Source organism: Leptopilina heterotoma, unplaced genomic scaffold (genome assembly GCF_015476425.1).
Source record: "Leptopilina heterotoma isolate Lh14 unplaced genomic scaffold, ASM1547642v1 Lhet_81, whole genome shotgun sequence".
NCBI lineage: Eukaryota > Metazoa > Arthropoda > Insecta > Hymenoptera > Figitidae > Leptopilina > Leptopilina heterotoma.
In genome coordinates, this window is record NW_025111185.1 from 4,868,647 (window position 1) to 4,889,672 (window position 21,026).

The window sequence follows — 21,026 nt, forward strand, 5'->3', positions numbered from 1 at the left end:
ATGAAAGGGAATTTTAAATGTTCTCCAGTACTGGAATCATATTATTTATTATCTAGAGGCAGTGATCTAAAACGTGGGCCGGTTTGAACATCGTTGCCCACGCTTTTTCATGCATGTGGTCAAGCATATACACACATATAATAAATTAAAATGATTTTGACATTCACAACAAATGTACTTAAACTTATATTAGAGAAACTTTTCCGGCTTAAAATTTCATACTCCCATTATATTTTCTATACAAAAAAGCGATAATATACTGTGAAAGATATACTGATTTTCAATAATAAACAGGTGAAAAATCTCAACACTCACGAAGCATGTAATTTTTTCACTTAAGAAAAGTCAGTGAAAAGAGAGGAGGTGACAAGAGATGTTAATTTTTTTTACAAGCAGTTTTGGCGCCCTTTTCGAATTATGTAAATTTTCGTTCGTTCCACCTGAGGGTTATATAGTAAGTCAACAAGACGTGATCGTCGTTGACTCTCGAAAATTTATTTTAATTTATGCGAAACGGGGTGGATGTTCGACTTACGTCAGGTAAAGTGTGATCATAAGCTGACCATTGCCCTCGATCCTTTACTGATTTTGTCGCACCTTTTCGAAATAGAAGCTTTGGACGATGAACGGCTTTATAAAAGTGTCAAGCAGGAAGGATTATCGACTAAAGCAACACCAAATCACCCGAGATGAGGAAAGAGGAAGCAAAGTTGCAAAATTAAGTAGGCACATTGCACTTTTTCCTTCTACTCCTTTTTTCTTCCTGTCAGAAAATTACCACATGTCAACCTTGAAGTAGAGAAACAACTTCGATCTCATCCAGAAAAAACCAATTAATGTTAATTTATGCCCACTGTATTCGACAACCGTGTTTGGTTTAGATTATTAAAAGAAAGACAAACAAAAAATCGGCAAACTCGTTCAAGTATTTAATCAATTTTTCTCCCAAGAACAAATAAAAACAGTTTGGTAACTACTCTTATACAATTTTGGAGAATCTAAATCCGAATTCCTAATTTCCACCATTGGAATAATACAGAACAGGTATAGAAGTGTTGGCGAAACTTTAAATAAACTGCTCGCGGGAGGGATTTCAAAGAGAGCATTTTTGGTGACAGAGTTCTTAAGACCTTTGTATAAATAGTAATTAACAGGTTGAAACATGGAACCGTTCTCCTTTAAAAACAGTTTCCTAATCGACAGGTGAGGGACCTTTTGAAACGTCACGTGTGTAATCCCTCACCCCAATATGCTTGTCTAAGTGCATGCTCGATGAAAATATTATACCTACATTTCAGCTGCAAGGAAACTCAATTAATTGTCGCCACAATAGGTTCGTCAACGGACGCAAAATAGCATCTGCATTCACCCTTACTACACTATTTCTTTTGGCTATTGTATATAATTGACCGGAAGCTATGAAAAGTGATGCAAAAAAAATAAATAAAATATAATTATCTCCCCATGGGGGTGTGTATTTTCGCACATTTTAGGATAATTATTGTCAACGAAAATTTATTGGCAACAAAGTTCACACAAAATCCCAAAAAAAATCAGTATTTGCATGATAATATCTTAAACAGCTGAATTGCATTTCTTTGAAATATATATAATATAATACATAATTATGTCATTATTTTATTTCTAATACTCTCCTTTCTTTGAAATTTGGAAAAAAATTCGTTACTTTTACCGAAATTGATATTTTATATTGATTAATATTTATTATTCCTAAAATTCTTTAGTTCCCATACTTGTTAGCCTATAGTTTTTCTGTTACCAATACACCCTGAAAAAGAACAAAACAAAATTTTTATTTAATAAATAAATATTTTCACTTTATTTATATTTAATTTTGTTTTTCCCTGATTTCCAGACAAAGTTTTGACTTTTTCCCTGAGCCCTAAAGAATATTATGATTCACTCTAAAAATGATCAGATACTGAAAAAAATGTTTTATTACATTTATTTACGAATTTCTTCAAAAGTAAAATTATTCGAAAACATCAATAACTTTTTTTTTAAATAAATATTTAATCATTATTATTTTCCATAGGAATTATGATTTTCAAAAATTTCAAATTCAAACATTATTTTGAAATTCAATAACTGATAAAAATATTGTAAAACTAAATAAATAAAACTTTAGTCTTCGACTCGGAGTGATCCATTTCCTCATGTTATCTTATAATTTGCATTACCATCATAACATTTTTCAAAAAAATATTTAATTATTTACAAAAATCCTAATAAAATCCTTCGCAAGAATTTAATTATTTTTACAAGTAGTAAAATTTCTCAAAAGAATTTAATTTTTTTTTAAAAAAAATAATAAAATTCGTTGCAATAATTCAATTTTTTTCATAAATAATAAATCGATTATTTGGAAACTAATTTTTAAATTAATTTTTTATATAAGAAAATTCTACGAAAATTCAAATATTTCAATTCAAAAATGCATAATTTATTGAGTAATTGAATGTTTGTTAAAACTGAAATCTCAAAGAATTTTATCAACAAATTTTTAAATAATTGAATTCTTTTGACGAATTTTGAACATTTTTCGAGGAATTCGATTAACATTGTATCAAAAATAATTAAAATGCTGCGATGAGTTTTATTATTTATGAAAATAATTGAATTCCCGAGAAAAGTTTTATCATTTATAAAAAGAATTAAATTATTGCAAAAAAATTTATAAAAAATTTGTAATTGAAATTCTGGGAAATTTTTATTATTTATGAAAATAATTAAATGTTTGCGTAGAATTTTATTAAAATTTTTTTTATTAATAGAATTTCAGCGAAGAATTTTGTTGTTTAAAAAGATAATTGAAATTATGATGAAAATTTTTTTTTAATTTTTGAAAATACAGTAGAGACTCTATTATCCGGATCCCTATTATCCGGATATTCGATTATCCGGACAAATTTAAAATTAAAAATTTTTTTTTCAATATAAAGTTTATAAGGTCTCAAGCCGTTAACTTCTATTTTAAATTTCTCCCCGACAACAAACACGAAATGTTGAGTTTTAAAGTGTTTTAATTATTTTAAGAAAATGTTTATGTAAATATTTAGAAATATTTCTAACTAAATATTTATTAATGTTGACTTTAAAAGTTTTAGTTTGTTTCAGTCTTATTTTAATACATATGCAAATAAATACATAAAATTACGAATAAAAAATTTGTTTAATTCGAACTTTACTCGATTATCTGGATTTTCGATCATCCGGACAAGTGCCTGCATCCATTAGTCCGGATAATGGAGTCTCTACTGTAATTGAATTTCTGAAAAGAATTTCATTACTCTTAAAAATAATTTTATTCTCGTGATTAATATTGTTATTTATGAAAATAATTGAATTTTGCAAAGAATTTTATTAAAATTTCTTGAAAACAATTGAATTTCTGGAAAGAATTTTGATATTATCAAGATAATTGATTCCCAATGGGAAATTTACAACTGGCGTAGTACTGCGCCAGCACTGGCAGCACTGGCGGCAAGGCTGAGAGCCAGCACTGGCATGGCACTGGGATGATAACGCCGTCTGGCGCTGCCGAAGTACTGTCTGTCAGTGCTGCCAGGCAGCGCTGGCGCAGCACTGGATCAGTGCTGGCTGAGAATATTGCCGCAATAAATGCTGTATTGTTATTAATTAGTCGTAAATTAATAATTATAAATAATTTAACAACTAAATGGTAAATAATATTAATAAATATTTATTATTCATAAAATATTTCTCTTCTCAAAGAAATTGTATTAAAGATGGAGACTAACAATGGATATAGTAAATAAAGTAGAAAAAAATTGTTTATAACATCTAAAAATTAAATAATAAACAATTACAGTAAGTGTGCATTAGATTTTCATATTTTAGTACCTAACGAATGGAATCTAGAAATATCGCAAACCTATGAAAATAAACAAAATTGCTGACGAGGGGAATCGAACCTACGACCTACGGACTAACAGACTAACGCTCTAACCACTATGCTAACGACACATGTGTACAGTAAAGTATTAATATCTCAGTATCATTCAGACATATAATTATTGAGTCAAAGATGAGAAAAATAGGGATACGTTAGAAATAATAAATTGAAATAAAATAAATTAAACTAAATTTTTAATAATGAAATTACTTTACTTATTGCATTTAACATTTTACGTAATTCTTAAATTACGTGGTAATTTTTTAATAATTCTTTATTCATAGTAAGAAGTATAATAGTATTTTAATAGGAACCAAATTATTATTGAGATTAAAGTTTAAATTTTGTTTATAATTTTAATTTGTTTAAATAATTTATTATTTACAAAATTAGACTATTGTGTTAAATTGTTATTATTAAATTTAATAAGAATAAAAAATGAACAACTGAAAAGTAAAATATTAATTTTTTTCAATAAATTTATATTTATAAACATTCATAAACTTTTTTTATAATTTTTTTCAAGTTTATGTCAAAAAAGCAACGTTGGCAAAGAGCGTTGTGAACAATTTTTCTATACTCAGCCAGCACTTGCCGCCGTGGCTTGTCCAAGCTTTGGCGAAACAAAAATTCTGTACTGCGCCAGCACTGATTGTCGAGGCTCGGCTAGACTACGCCGAACAATCGTCTGAGTACTAAGCCAGTGGTGAACATCGGCACTACACTGGCATTTCCCATTGGGTTTCTTTCTAAGAATTGCGTTAAAATTTTGGGAATAATATTAAATACATATTAAAAAATTCGACTAATGAGTTTTATTATTATTTATAAAAATAATTGAATCCCTGACCAATTCTACTTTCCCTGACTTTTTCCTGAATTCCCTGACCTGTGCCAACCCTGTTTATAATTATTATTTTTCTTAATAGTTGCGCAAAATTATTGTAATAAATATTTAATTTAAAGAAAAAATACCTAAATAAATTTCGATCATTTTAGGATCATCAACTAAATATTTTTTGATTGAAACACTGATAGAAATATCAAAACTAGATCTTAATATAATTTTCAAAAAAAAATAATTATCATATTCTGTACATATATCTACATGTATTTTTGTGAATATAAAAAGCAATTTATCAAAAAATACTTTCTCAAATGTGATCTCACCCATTTCGTGATTGAGGTGTCTGGAATTAAGGGGTGAAAACTATAAATCATCAACAAACGTTTTTTTTGGCTGCCGCAATATGTCACGTTTTATCTTCCAATTTAGTGAATTGTGCAATTTAATAATAATTCTGTTTCGTAAGCATTTGTGATATAATTGATTGTATATACCCAAGTTGGGCGTGTATACTAAATTTCTCCTCTCTGAATGAAATAATGGACCAATCTGATCAGGCGAATCTCTCTCTTATTTCAAATCTTTTTCATTCAACTCCATAAAATTATGAAACATTAATTGTTAGTAAACATCAATTAAAAATAAAAAATAAAATAAAATTTATTAATCAATTCAAAATAGGTGCGAGGAATAAGAAAATGTGAAAATCCAATTAAAATTTTTTTTAATCACGGAATGCGTGAGCGCATAGTGTTTACTGTGTTATCTTAGCTTCTATTGACTCTCAAAACACTATAATATATAAGCGCAGCTTGGCATTTTTATTTTTGAAGAAAAAAGAAAATATTTAATGTGCACATCGCATTCTTACATTTATTGCTCGAATGTACAGAAGATAAGAGAAACATCTTCAAATGCTATAGATTATCCCCGCGTAATCCACCTGTGGTCTCCCAGAACAGGTTTTGATGGCCAATAAAATTACTTAATTCAATTAATTAAATTCAATTTACTATGTATAATTTCTTTATTACATTCCTTTGCCTATTTCTTTAATTAGAATAAAATTGATGGTAAAATTTCAAAACCGTATTCCTAAAAAATTCAAAAATTCCTTTGACAATAAAGTCTAGACATTATAGTCTAGACTTAATTGCAGGCGCCGAACGTAATGTATTTAAGAAATTGCGTACATTTGGATGATTATCTGAAGAAGACATTTTTCATATGTATGCGCAATTTTTTCAGAAGCAATATTTTGTCAAAATTTATATTTAGAAGATATGTTTCATGTTTCAAGGGATATTTTAGGTTTTAACAGACACAGAAATGTTTAAATAGTGAAATTTGCTTCTTCTTTTATGGTAAAATAATTAACTATTGTAAATAATGCAAACCAAATACAGAACTAATAAGTATGAAAATGAAAACATAACGTACCCAACGGGAAGTTGCCAATGTTAACGATTGGTTCAATAATGGGCCATGCTTGGTACCCAATGGTTTTTTCTTGGCAAAACAATTGGCAACCATCGTTGGACCACCAATGGTTTAAACTTGGGATGATCACGCTACTGCCAATGATCGGTAGCCAAGCATCGGGCCAATATTAGTTGCCAAGGAATTGCCAAGGAGACAAAATCGATTTTCAAAAGCTTGATTTTTTATTGGCAGCCAACAAAAAACCAAGGTTTTGAAAATTGATTTTTTTTAATTATTAATTAAAATTTATTTTTAAAAAATATATTTTTCAAAAATTTATTTTAAAAAAATATATATTTTTTTAAATTAATAGAACATATTAATTTAATTTGTCACCTCTGGTAAAACAAAGATGAAAGACTGATAAATTCCCTCACTTTATATTTTACAGTGGAGGGATGACTGTGAATGTCTTTGCGAGAGAGGAGCAGGTACTTATATAGAGCCAGTGAAACAGGTCACAAGCGAGAAGGAATCACTAGCATGCACTCTGGCGGCGCTTGTCGGAAGTGGCGCAACGTTGGTTGCCAAGCGCTGTGTCGATAATGTCAGGATATGCATGCGCGCCAGAAAACAGTTCCGACAAGCGCCGCCAGAGTGCATGCTAGTGATTTCTTCTCGCTTGTGACCTGTTTCACTGGCTCTATATAAGTACCTGCTCCTCTCTCGCAAAGACATTCACAGTTATCCCTCCACTGTAAAATATAAAGTGAGGGAATTTATCAGTCTTTCATCTTTGTTTTACCAGAGGTGACAAATTAAATTAATATGTTCTATTAATTTAAAAAAATATATATTTTTAAAAAATATATTTTTTTAAAATAATTTTTTGAAAAATATATTTTTTAAAAATAAATTTTAATTAATAATTAAAAAAAATCAATTTTCAAAACCTTGGTTTTTTGTTGGCTGCCAATAAAAAATCAAGCTTTTGAAAATCGATTTTGTTTCCTTGGCAATTCCTTGGCAACTAATATTGGCCCGATGCTTGGCTACCGATCATTGGCAGTAGCGTGATCATCCCAAGTTTAAACCATTGGTGGTCCAATGATGGTTGCCATTAATGTTCCAATAATGGAACGGAGTTCGCCAAGCATGGCCCATTATTGAACCAATCGTTTACTTCCCATTGGGTACTTTTTAGACACAGCGAGGCATTTAGCGCACGTGTGTTGAACTATTTCCTCTTGAACAGACGGCACAACAATATAATTTAACCAGACGATTTCACACATGAATGAATTCGTAAAACTTAAACTTGACGTCCAGACTCCATCTCCTGGGGCAGGAGAATTATTTTCGATTATAACGGGTTTGCTTTATGCAAAACTATATTGCAATCTTAGTATAATAAACATGAATGGCAACATATGCAGCACAAACTTGATAATCTTGAGGCGATAGAAAATAACCCTTCCATATTCTTCAATGATAATTTCAAGAAACCAACCCTTCTATTCCTTGATGATTATTTTCACCCTCTCTCCCCACTATTGTGCTTGAAGCGTTTAAATGTTGCGATCGCCCTTTCTGAATATGAAAAAACTAACCCAACAAAGTTTACAGCTAGCAATTTTATGAAAATAATGAAATGTTATGAGTGTCTGATAGAAAAATGAGGTATAGGAATGACTTTTGAGTTATTTTGAGTTCTCTGCTTCCCTTTTATATTCACATTTCACACACACACACCTTTTTCTTTAGCAAGAAAATTAGAGTGAAAGAGTCACGAGACATGTGCTGAGGTAGATTGAGGACCTCCAAGGAATAACGCGTGCCACATGCTGTTTTTTACACCCTAGGGGAACATTTCATCACTGAACCATGAAAATTTAATGTCCACTGTCTTCAAGTCTCTTGAGCAAGCTCGTATACGGTTACTTGGGGCGGAAGTGCGAATGTGTGCCAATTTACCCCAGGCTATCCTAATTCAATATTTTCCTTCGACTGAATCGCAACGGTTATAAAATTTAAAGAGCGGAAATGCAAGCAAGCGGAAGTAGTCATTGATATTTAGAGAGCAGAAATTAGAGATCCTCAATTTTACACAAAATTTCGTATAGTAATAATATAATACCTAACAAGAATATTATTATACCCAACTGGGACATTTTAAAGAAATTTTTAAACCTAGCAATTGTACAATCATCTTGTCAGCAATTATTTCATTTAAAAAAAATTCAATTCAATTTAATTATTATTTTCAAGAATTTTTCAAAAAAATTAATTTCAAAATTTAATTATTTCTAAAAATTCAAGCTATATTGCTTTTAATATTCAATTGCTATCTAAAATAATTGAAATCTAAGCTACAAACTAAAATTTTAACTTATAATTTTCGAGAAATTCGATTAAAATTGTTTAAAAAATAATTGAAATTCTGCGATGAGTTTTATGATTTATGAAAATAATTGAATCCTTAAGAAGAATTTTATTAATGTTGAACATAATTAAATTTCTGCGAAGGATTTTATTACTCTTGAAAACAATTGAATTTTTGCAATTTACAATTTGTAATTTCTCCAAAATTAAATTTTTTTAGTGTTTTTATAACTAAACTTTTTTGTATAAATCCATTATTTTTAATAATTTATGAAAAAGTTTTTTAAGAATTTTCAAATTCATTTGTTTTTAACTAAATTCATTTTTAAATCAATTTAAAAAAAATTCTAATAGAATTCAATTATTTAAATACAAAAGTAAATAATTTATTGAATAATTTAATGTTTCTTAACCCTAGAAGGAGTAACTGGGGTGTCTGGACACCCCAAGCAAAATTCCAAGTATTCCTATGGCTTGACTAATAATTTTTTTGCGCTCAAAACCCGTTGTTAATTTAGTTTGAACCTCTATCTTTTGACACCTGTATGTGCCGCCAAAAGTTTTGCTCTAGGAAGAGCTCTATCTCCTGCTAAAATACGTCTGGGGTGTCTGGACACCCCAGTTACTCCCTAACGTTAGAAAAATTGTCAAGATAAGTAAATTCAAATTTTTTTAAAAAATCGTTTTTAATCAGTTAAAATCATCTGATAAAGTATAAATTGATAGGTTATGCATGAAAAAGTTGTATTTTATAAAAAAGGAAAAATTTGTATACAAAAATTCTATTTTTCTGAAAAATAGACATTCTGTATTTGTAACAACTTATGAAATTTGAGTTAAGATTTATTAAAAATTTCTGTGCTCTCTCTACAGTCAGAAATTAAATTCTAATACAGAAAAATATAGTATATGACAGTCAAATTTAAATTATAAATTATATATTGTTAATAATATTTTAACATATATTAGAGGCATTAAGAATTGTAAATTAAAATTTTTATTAAATATTAATTTACAGAATCATTTCATAAGTTATTAATTTTAATGTTAATATATTCAGATATATTAAGTTTGTAAAATTTTAAATTTATAACACCATTTTTAGTAAATATTAATTGTTTAAGTCCGTTTTATAGTTCATTTTTATGATTTTCACTATTTGTCAATTGTCTTTAATTTCTTTCACTTTAGATGTTCAAATAATTATGTTTTTTGGAAGTAATACAAAAACTAATTTTTTCCCCTAAAAGTGTATCTATTTAACTTTAAAAACCTAAAATAGTTTTTAAATTAGTCAAATTTTTAAGAAACTACAACGTTTTTTGTGAAAAAAGTCAATTTTGCAATTTTTTGGTGTTTTTTTTGGGTTTTTATGATTTTTTTCAAAATTTTTTTAATTTATCAAAATATGAATAATATTATAGTATTCCTTACTAAAAAACCAATTAATTCAGTATAATAAATTTTTTTTACGTCAAATATAAACCTTATAAAACAAATTTAAAGCGTGGGGTGTCGGGACACCCCAGTTACTCCTTAGAGGGTGAGTAAATTAACGTACTCCTGCTTCTAGGGTTAAAATTCAATTTTCATAAAAAATATTATCAACAAAATTTTTAAATAATTGAATTTTTCGTACGATTTTTAATAAAAATTACATTTTTCCAGGAATTTGATTAAAATTTGATTAAAAATAATTGAAATTCTGCAATGAGTTTTATTATATTTAAGAAAATAATTGAGTTCCTAAAAAGAATTTTATTATGTACGAAAATAATTAAATCCCTGTAAAAATTTTATTACTTTTAAAAATAATTGAATTTCCGCAATCATTTTTAATTTCTTTAAAATTCTCCAAATATCGAAAAGTCAAAAATATATGTATAAAGCCCTCGAATCGACTTTAAGACGCAAAAAAAAGATTAAAGATTCAAAAAAGGCAAAAAGAGTAAGTCGTAATTTTTGAAAATAAGTCGAATTCGTATTTTTTGAAAAATTGCCATAAAAAGTAATAATATTTCGAGGCCTGAACGAATAATAATAAATCAATAGTTAGCAAAAACTGGCAAAAATAGAGATAAAAATGATTCATTTAATAGATAATGACGTAATAGTTTAAAATTCCGCATGATAATGAAAATTACTCTCTTTGCATATAAAAATATTTTTTATTCGACGCATTTTACTTAATCAATAAGACATTGAGACTCTATAAACATCCCCCGGATGGAAGTGAGCGCAAATAAGATAAATAACTTTTGATAGGGAATTATAGAAATTCAGTTGTTAAGCGTAGGAGAACACTCGTAAACATGCAGAAAGTATAGGCGTATGATTGACAATTTGTTGTATGGTTTTCACCAGATTGTATATTATCTCAGAAGCTTTATGGTTTGCATAAATATACACATACTGACATTTTTATCTCTTAACAAAAATTACACTTTTCCTTTATGCAACAAATGTCAAACAAATTTCTCCATTGCTTTCCGCAAATTTCAATTTTACTTGCAGGATAAATTAAATCGCAAGCAAAATAAATAAGTATCCAGAGCAACAATTTTCGAAATTAAATACATTGCGAGATCCATAAATAAATTAATTTTTATTTATAAATTATAGTAAAATAATATGCTAAAAAATTAAATTGTATAGTAAAAATTAAAAAATTATTGTAATAAAATTTTAAAAGAAATTAAAAAATTTTGAAGAAGAAATAGATTTTGTTCATTTAATCGTTGAGAACTTTAGCAACAATGATTTTCGAAACAGAAAAATGCAATAACTGCGAATTGTACATATTTTTCCTCTCATCTATCAGTTTTGTGAAAGATGTAATCCGAAGAGACAGGAAATGTCAGTGATATATTTATTTTATGTTACACGTGTTATCGAGTGTTTAAAAAACGGCTTCTGACAGGAAGAATAAGACAACGCCTTGCTCACCAGCAATTACGAGTAGTTGTATCAAGTTGTATATAGTAAATTTTATTGTTCGCCATTCAAAAGACCGGCTCCACGACCCACGACATAGTTCAGTGTTGAACCGTTGGAACCGCAATTATAAATTCTTATCATTTGCACATGCGAACGCAAAATACAATTTTATCTATTGTCAGTATTCATTACTTCATCTGAAACTTATTACAATTACAGTTTAATTTTCGCTGACTTACATAATATGATAAAATAATTATTTATTATTATTAACAATGTAAATAATATTGTACCTATATATATAATCCTCCAAACAATTAAGGAAGGAATAAACAATATGTAATTATCTATTTAGTGTAAATTAACTGTAATTTTCTATAATATATTTATGAATCACTTTTTTCTGTGTTACGAATTTAAAATTTAATTATGATTTTTCCTGCCTTTTCCCTGATTTCCAGACAAAATTTTCACTTTTTCCTTGACCCCTAAAGAATATTATGATTTACTCAAAAAATGATCAGACACTCAAAAAAAATACTCAATAACTTCTTTTTTAAATAAATATTTAATCATTATTATTTTTCCATAGAAATTGAGATTTTTGAAAATTTTAAATTCATCCTCTATAATGCATCTAATATTCAATTATTATCTAACATTTTAACTAAAATTCATTTTTAAAACAATTTTCATAAGTAAATTCTACGAGAATTCAATTATCTAAATACAAAATAATTGAATCCCAGAAAAGAATTTTATTATTTTTCAAAATAATTGAATTATTGCGAAGAATTTTATAAAAACTGTTTAAATAATTGAATTCTTTAGACGATTTCTAATGAAATTTTTAAGAATAATAGCATTTTTCGAGAAATACAATTTATTAAAATTAAATGAAAATTAATTTAAACTCTGCGATAAGTTTTATTATTTACAAAAATAATTAAATCCCTGAAAAGAATTTTAATATTTATAATAATATTAAAATTATTACGAAGAATTTTATACAAATTTTTTAAATAATTGTAATTCTTTTGACCAATTTTAAAAAAAATTTTTAACCTTCGCGCTACCAGATGGCCACCCAGGGTGGCCAAGCAATAAATAATGTTGTAAATCTGCTCGATTTTTGCATCAATCGAATCGCGATTTTAAGTCACTGAACAAAATTTTATCTACTTTCGAAAAATAAAATTTTTTTTACATTTCTTCTTGTTTATTTATAACAATTAAAAAACTATGTTCAACACTACTGAAAAACGTTCGGATGTTATTTTGTATATTGCAAAAAAATAAAAATGAAATCATGAAAGTTTCACAATAAAATTGTTTTATGTCAATAAATACAACATATTTTGATGTTACAATGAATTTTCTATTTGTTTAAACAAATTATTGTTGTTATTTACCAACTTTTTACAGAATGCACTTAGAAAGTTGCAGTTTTTTTCTAATTTTGCAATTTATTAATCTTATATGATCACAAATAAAGAGTAAAAATTGAATTATTATTTAAACAATTTTTAAACAAATTATTGTTGCTATTTACCAACTTTTTACAGAATACACCTAGAAAGTTGCAGTTTTTTCCTAATATTGCAATTTACTAAACCTTATATGATTATAAATAAAAAAATCAAAATTGAATTGTTATTTAAACCATTTTTAAACAAATTAATAATTCGTTTATAAATTGTAATATGTAATAATACAATAAAATTAGTAAATTTAAAAGTAAATTGCAAAATTAGGAAAAAACTGCAACTTTCTAGGTGTATTCTGTAAAAAGTTGGTAAATAGCAACAATAATTTGTTTTAAAATTGTTTAAATATTAATTCAATTTTTACTCTTTATTTGTGATCATATAAGATTTAGTAAATTGCAAAATTAGGAAAAAACTGCAACTTTCTAGGTGTATTCTGTAAAAAGTTGGTAAATAACAATAATAATTTGTTTAAATAATTTTTTACTAATATTTATGATTCGTTTCAATAAATATTTTCTTTAATTTATTGATTTAATACTAAGTAACGTTAAAAAAAGAAAAGTTTTCAAAAATTTTCTAATCTCTTTGTTTATTTGAAAATTATATGTTTTTGCAATAACAAATTTTTTAAACAATTATTGCAGTATGCATAAAACCTTTATTAAAATACAGCAACTGTATTAACACATAGTTATTTACAAAAAGTTTGATGAATTTTAATCGTTTTTGGAATATAAAAGTAAAAAAGCGTGTGGCCATCCGGTAGCACGCGTATACAAAAATCTTTGGTAGCGCGAAGGTTAAGAATAATTACATTTTTCGAGGAATTTGATTAAAATTGTATTAAAAAGAATTGAAATTGTGCGAAGAATTTTATTATTGATAGAAATAATTATAATTTAATTCTTTGGAAATTTTTTTCAATTTTTTTATTAAATAATTGAATTCTGTTTGGAAATTTTATGAAATTAGTATAGATATTGAAAATCATTGAATTGAAGAAAACTTTTGATAATAATTGAAATTTCGCCAAGAATTTTATATTATTTATAAAGAAATTGCCATTTTAACAGGAATTTTTAAAAATTTTTGAACATAATTTAATTTGTGAGAAGAATTTTATTACTTTTGAAAATAATTGAATTTCTCCAATCATTTGTAACTTCTCAAAAATTCAATTTTTTTTGGTGTTTTTAACTAAAATTCTTCTATAAATCCATTATTTTTAATAATCAATAAAATATGTATATTGAATAATTTAACTAATTTCAGAAGAATTTGAATTATTAAAATTTTTCGAATTGAAATTTTAAAAAATTTCAAATTAAAACCTTTTGAAATTCATTTAGTTATGAAAATTGTAAACGCATCTTTTTTAAAATTCAATTACACTCAGAGAAAAAGTTTATTTCACTTAACCAAACTGTTTAATTAACCTATTTTATTTGTCACGATAAAACAATTTTGTTGATTTAAATAAAAATTTGGTTGATTTTAATAAATACGTAAAATTTGTTTGGTTATTGGAAAGAAATTTTTTATTTGAAGTTGTTTGTTTCATTTAACCAAATTTGTGTTTTGAATAGAGAATATTGTTTAGTTAAATACAATTTGTTCGACGCAACACACAAATTTGTTTGATTCAACCAAATCATTTTATTTGAGTCAAACAAAAATATTTGCTTGTCTCAAAAAGTACATGTGTGAATTTAAAAATGACGATCTCACTTGTCTACAGTCCGCGTTCGCGTCAAATTTATTAGTTAAATCGGTAAATCAAAGAAAAAAATTATAAGTGTCGGTTAAATAAATACATTGTTTTCATTTTAGACTTACTGCGCATATTTAATTTGTACCATAGTGAGAAGAATATTTACAAAAAGGTTTTGTGAAGTTTTCAGTTGGTTGTTTTGAATAAACTTTTTTCTGAGTGCACGTATAAAAATCATAATTATAATATGTTTAATATAATATTTCAAATGTTTTTTATAATTAAGTAATTTTGTTTATATGAAGAAATACATATATATAATATTTTACTCAATTGTTATTTATTTTCCTCTAATAATGTTTGAGTTTCCTAATTTAATATTTTCTAGTATACATATTATTGGTTAATTTATAATTTATTATATGTATAATTTTAAAATATCAATAATTACATAATAAATTATAAATTAACCAATAATATGTACTAGAAAATATTAAATTGGGAAATTCAAATATTATTAGAAGAAAATAAATAAAAAAATTAAGTAAACAAAAATATTTATTTAAATGAACCAAATACGTTTACTAAAACTATTTATTTGAATCAAACAAATCTTTTCTCTTGAAATAAACAAATTTTTTAGTTATATTAAATAAATATTTTTGGTTAAGTGTAATAACCATTTGGTTAATACAAATAAACGTATTGGAAGAAATTATTTGGTTGAATCAAACAAACGTTTGGTTGACTGTATAGCAATGCATTTATTTGGTTGATTCAACCAAAATTTGGTTGTTTCGAACAAATTTTTTTCTGAGTGTAATTGCTGTTACATTTTTCGACACTTTTTTAACATTTTTTGGCACATTTTTACAATATTCTTCGTAAAAAGAAATTTTAATTAAAACATTGTATTGATTGAAATTAAGATTGGAATAAAGTCGACAAAGCCTGGTTAAAGAAATACGAGTATAGAATAAAACATGTTATTCCCACGCTGGGATGCTACCAACGACTTTCGCTATTATTCAACTCAATATGTATTACGAAACTATTAGATTCTACCATCTCCGAGATATTTTTCATAGGAGTGAATGAATTTTTCCGATTATTATATAATCCATCCTTTGATTTCTCAAGAAAGTTTCGAATCGTGATAAAGAATTCCATTCCAATGATAAAGAATATTATTATTCTTTAATATTATTATTCTTTATCTAGACCAATGAGTCAAAACACGTCAACCGTGAATAAAATTTTTTTATAGTTTTGGAAAAGTCAAAATATTTATGATAATCTGTAGTTCACAGCAAACCAAAAAAACACTTTTAATCGTTTTTCAAAATTTTAAATATTTATACCTTTTTTTATAATAAAAAATTTTTGTATTATTTAAGAAAAAAATTAATAACTCATTACTGTTTTGCTAGAAATTAATGGCAATTTTTTTGGTAGTCATTGAATATCCACTCTTTTAAATAAACTTAATTATGAAAAAAAATTTTGAAAAATTTTTAATTTTTAATAACAATTTTATAAACAATTAGTGTTTTTTATGATTTCTAGAGCAAAGATTTTAATGAAATTTATATGTAAGATACATTGAACCTACATCTTTATATTCCCGAAAAAAAATTTGTATTTCCAATTACAACCGGAGATTTTGAATTTTTTGTTGCGCCGTGCGCCGTCTGCTCGTTTATTGCGGCATTTATCACAGCGATGGATGCCGCACGGCGCAACAAAAAATTCAAAATCTCCGGTTGTAATTGGAAATACAAATTTTTTTTTTGGGAATATAAAGATGTAGGTTCAATGTATCTTACATATAAATTTCATAAAAATCCTTGCTCTAGAAATCATAAAAAACACTAATTGTTTATAAAATTGTTATTAAAGATTAAAAATTTTTCAAAATTTTTTTTCACAATTAAGTTTATTTAAAAGAGTGGATATTCAATGACTACCAAAAAAATTTCCATTAATTTCTAGCAAAACAGTAATGAGTTATTAATTTTTTTCTTAAATAATGCAAAAATTTTTTATTATAAAAAAAGGTATAAATATTTAAAATTTTGAAAAACGGTTAAAAGTGATTTTTTGGTTTGCTGTGAACTACAGATTTTCATAAATGTTTTGACTTTTCCAAAACTATAAAAAAATTTTATTCACGGTTGACGCGTTTTGACTCCAATATATTTTTAAAAGAATTGACAAGATTTATTTGTTATTCTTTGTTTTACAGTCAAAAAATTTCTATTTGCACAAAAAATAGTCAAACAAAGAATATTTTGAATCTTTTAATCCAAAACTCAATTATTACTATTTTTGATAAATCTCAAAAATGAAAAATTACAAAAATAAATATTTGAAAGAAACATTTAAATAAATATAGTGTATAAACGATGATTTTTCCGAGTGAAATTCATTATTGTCAAGAAGGCAAAGGAGTAGTCAAATGTTATATTACAATTGATTCAATTCAAAGACTAAATTATTACTAGTGGTGAAAGTAGCTGGTATGGGACCATCAATATTATAACACCTGTTCCCACTAAATACTGTCACCTGCAACGATCTCTGCGGGGGTTCACGTTGAAAAGGGTATGCTTCAAAGTATTACTGGTAAAAGTATTTTTCTTCTTACAACCTGCTTTAACTAGAATTTTAGACAATCGAGCTTAATGTATACACACTTTTGGTATATATAAATTATAGTCTGTCACAATTTGACAAATGCATTACTTTACACCCGACAATGGCACCCTTTCAAAAAAGGGTTTAATATTTCATTCGTTCAATTACAATATACAAAATTAAAATTTATCATAAAGAAACACTTTGATATTGTCGAAATCTGCCAGAGATAAAAAATCCCCACTCCTTTGCAGTCATCAATCAATTTTTATCGACTCAGTTTAGAATTTATTGATTCATACCGATTGTTTGTAGTTGTACTGAAAAGTGAGAGGAAATCAACTTTAATTCTGACATAATAATTTGCTTCAATGAATTACATAGAATCGAAAATAAATATTTACTAATAATAGAGGAAAAAAAGTAGAAATAAACAGGTCTCGGATCGACTTTAACGAGCAAAAAAGTCGTTTATTTAATTCACTGTTGTCACAAAAAAATTATTTATTATTTCCTTGATTCTTCACTGATTTCTAAATACAATTAATCAAAACTCGAATAATTTTGCTAAATAATTATTCAAATACTTCTTATTTCTTTTTTCATGGGAAATAAAATTTAAAAAATTTCCACTTCTGAAATTTATTAATTTCTAAAAATTACAACTATAACCCTTCCAAAATTCAATTATTTTCTACAATTTTGAACTAAACTTCATCTCTAAATCAATTATTATCTATATTAATTTTTAATAATTTTCCAAAAATTCTTCGAGAATTCAATAAATTATTTAAATACAAAAATTCAATTTTTTATAATAATTGAAACTGTCCATTTTTCTTTTTAAGAAAATTAAGGTAGAATATTTTCAAAAATTTTAATAAAAAAATTCTTAAAATTTTTTAAAAATATTTCTAAATAATTTTTGAAAGACAATATTTTTACAATTACATACAATTAAAAAATTTCCAAAAAAATTCAAATTTAGTAAATTCTTTAAAAACATAATTGAAATTTGGAAACATCTTTGAAAAATAATTGAAATTTGAAATTTAAATCTTAAATTTAAATTTAAATCTTTTTAAAATAATTGAGTTTTTAAAAAATATAAAAAAAATAATCAAATTTTTGAAGAATTTTAATTAAAAATGATTTCTCCAAAATTTTAATAAATCTAGAAAAGTAACTTTTAAAAAATTTTAATTTACTTTGTTCAAAGATAATTGAATCTTAAAAAATTGTGATAAAACACTTTGAAGAATTAGTTTTTTATGAAGATTGCAATGTAATTTTTCGAAAATGAATTTCTAAAAAGAATTTTTGTATAATTGAAAAAAAACTAATTAATTTTTTGAAGAATTTTAATTAAAAAATTGTATATTTCAAAAATTTAATTAGAAAAATTATTCAAAAATAAAATAAATAAAAAAAAATAAATAGAAATAAGTTGTATTTGATACTAAAAATGTGGTATTTTGTTGCAGAATTTGGAAGAAAAGTCGAAAAAGTCGCATTATGTGAAAATAGTCGAAAAAAGTCGAAAAAGTTTTAATATTCGAGGCCTGAATAAAAAAAAAATAAAAAAAGAAGAATACAAAATTTAGCAAAATGAGCAAAGATTAATTATTATACTTTACGGATTGGAAGCTTGGTCCACTTGGATTAAAGCAACTGGCGTCACATTTGTAACGGAAAACAGGATTGTTACAGTATCCACAATCAATTTTCTAAAATTAAATTTTCATTACGTGACTAGAAATCTAATTTTTTCGATTATTAATTATTATAAACCAATTAGTAATATTCATACCGGAGAAGGTTGATAGCAAGTGCACGGTTGTGGATAGCAGCATCCAACTCCAATTGGTCCTGGACCAAATCCAATTGTTATTTGCGGCAAAATAGACCACGGGAAACAGTTACATCCAGCTGAAAAACACAAATTATTTAATTTCTTCGTAAAATTTAATTTATATTACAATAATTTTATGTCACTATCAAAAAAGTTAGTCATCAAGTTTCAAAACGTAAAATTTATGTGTTTTTAATTTTTATCTTAATCAGTAATTTATGAAAATATTTTTAAATTAAAATTATATTTTTAATATTTTTAAATAAAAATATACTTTTAATATTTTCTTATCTTAGTAAAATTTATTTTATATATTTTTATATTTCTTTAAAATTTTACGTTTTTCTAAACTTTAGAATTAAGTTTCAAAAAATGATGGCAAAAGATAAAAATTTCTTACGACATCGACAGTTGGAGTTTTCGGATCCAGTATTAGGCAAATTGGTAATGATATTATTTATAGTAACTTTGGAAGCGTCACGAGAGCCATCATTATTTTCCGATGCAGAATTTCCAGTTGATTTTGTATTATTCTCATTGCAGTTCGATGAATTCAGACCAATTGTAATATTAACATTAGTGGTAATATTTGGAATTTTAGAATTGTCCAATTCCTTACACTTTCCACCAGCGCATTCATATTCTGTTTCCGTGACTTTGGAATAGGTTTCAGTAATTTTCTTCTTACACCGTGAATAACAATCGTGCACGCATTTCGAGGATGTACAATTTGCAACAATGCAATTATCCAGACAATTTTTACTAGACCCTGAAATAAAATCTTAACACATAACAACCTATTGTTTACATAATGAACTGTTAATTTTGCATGAGACACATTTTTTCCGTCAATTTAAAAAAAATTATAAACATGTAAATTTAATTTTCATTTAAATTTAATTTATTTAATTAAAGTATTTGTCATTATTACGTACCGGAAATTTCATAATGTCGTTTGTGTCTCTTTAAACATCGCAAATATGTCCGGTAATCGTCATTGTGACAGTCTTGAAGAACTTTATGATCACTACTACTTAAAGGTTGACTAACGTCAGAAAAATGATGGTCGTCAAGGGACGAAGTAAATTGTAAATTTACCAAAATCGCGAAAAAAATCACTACACTAAACTTCATGGCGAATTATGACGAAATGCTGGAGAAGTAAAAAAGCGACTTAGTTTTATAAAACCGAGTCTTTATTATCAGAGGGATCAGTCGAATTTCAGAACAGGTAAATGACCCTTAACTTTTTTTCTTCCGCATTTTATAACAAATGTTTGTAATAGCGATAGTCGTGGCTAATATTTAAAAGTGGGAATTTCTCGGAGAGCGAAGTGCGATAAAACAACAAATTTGCACCGATTATCTCTATCTCAAGCGAGAATTTATAATTTTTTAAATATATTTCATGGAAGCACGTTTCCATCCAAATACTTTAGTACTTATTTAAGTAAATTTTGTAGTATTTAGATTAAAATTAACTTTAAAAAAATATTCATGCGAAAAATCAAACGTAGTAAATATTTAAATATGAAGAATAATTATGATCGCAGACAATGTAAAAGGGTTAACAAACACAATAAAAACAAAGTCTTAAATTTAATGGTGGCTAGTTTTAATTTTTGACTTATCTTAAGCTATCAACTTTATTTAATCATAAAAACTAACTGAAAATTAAAGTTAGTTGCACTCTTACTTAAATAAAACTCAGTTTGTAATTTATTTGTAATACACCGGACTTAATTTCAGATCCAATGGTATTAATAAAAAGTTAGATGAAATTAACTTCTAATAAGGTACGCTAACAGCTG

General features: G+C 26.0%; 2 protein-coding genes across 4 annotated transcripts in view; one reads left to right on the top strand and one right to left on the bottom strand.

Annotated features, from left to right (window-relative positions):
* LOC122511391 overlaps window positions 1-21,026 on the top strand; it is a 128,029-nt gene that overhangs the window by 20,093 nt on the left and 86,910 nt on the right. The window lies entirely within an intron of this gene.
* On the bottom strand, window positions 17,134-20,502 carry LOC122511390. Of its 2 annotated transcripts, none has more exons than XM_043626598.1 (5): window positions 20,151-20,502; window positions 19,616-19,984; window positions 19,174-19,292; window positions 19,001-19,090; window positions 17,134-17,683 (listed from the first exon to the last, which is right to left on the bottom strand). In XM_043626598.1, exons 1-5 carry the CDS (start codon window positions 20,347-20,349, stop codon window positions 17,660-17,662), a joined length of 801 nt encoding a protein of 266 aa, XP_043482533.1. In that variant the 5' UTR covers window positions 20,350-20,502; the 3' UTR covers window positions 17,134-17,659. The 2 variants fall into 2 exon arrangements, with proteins under 2 accessions (XP_043482533.1, XP_043482532.1); XM_043626597.1 differs by having other exon boundaries at window positions 18,996-19,090.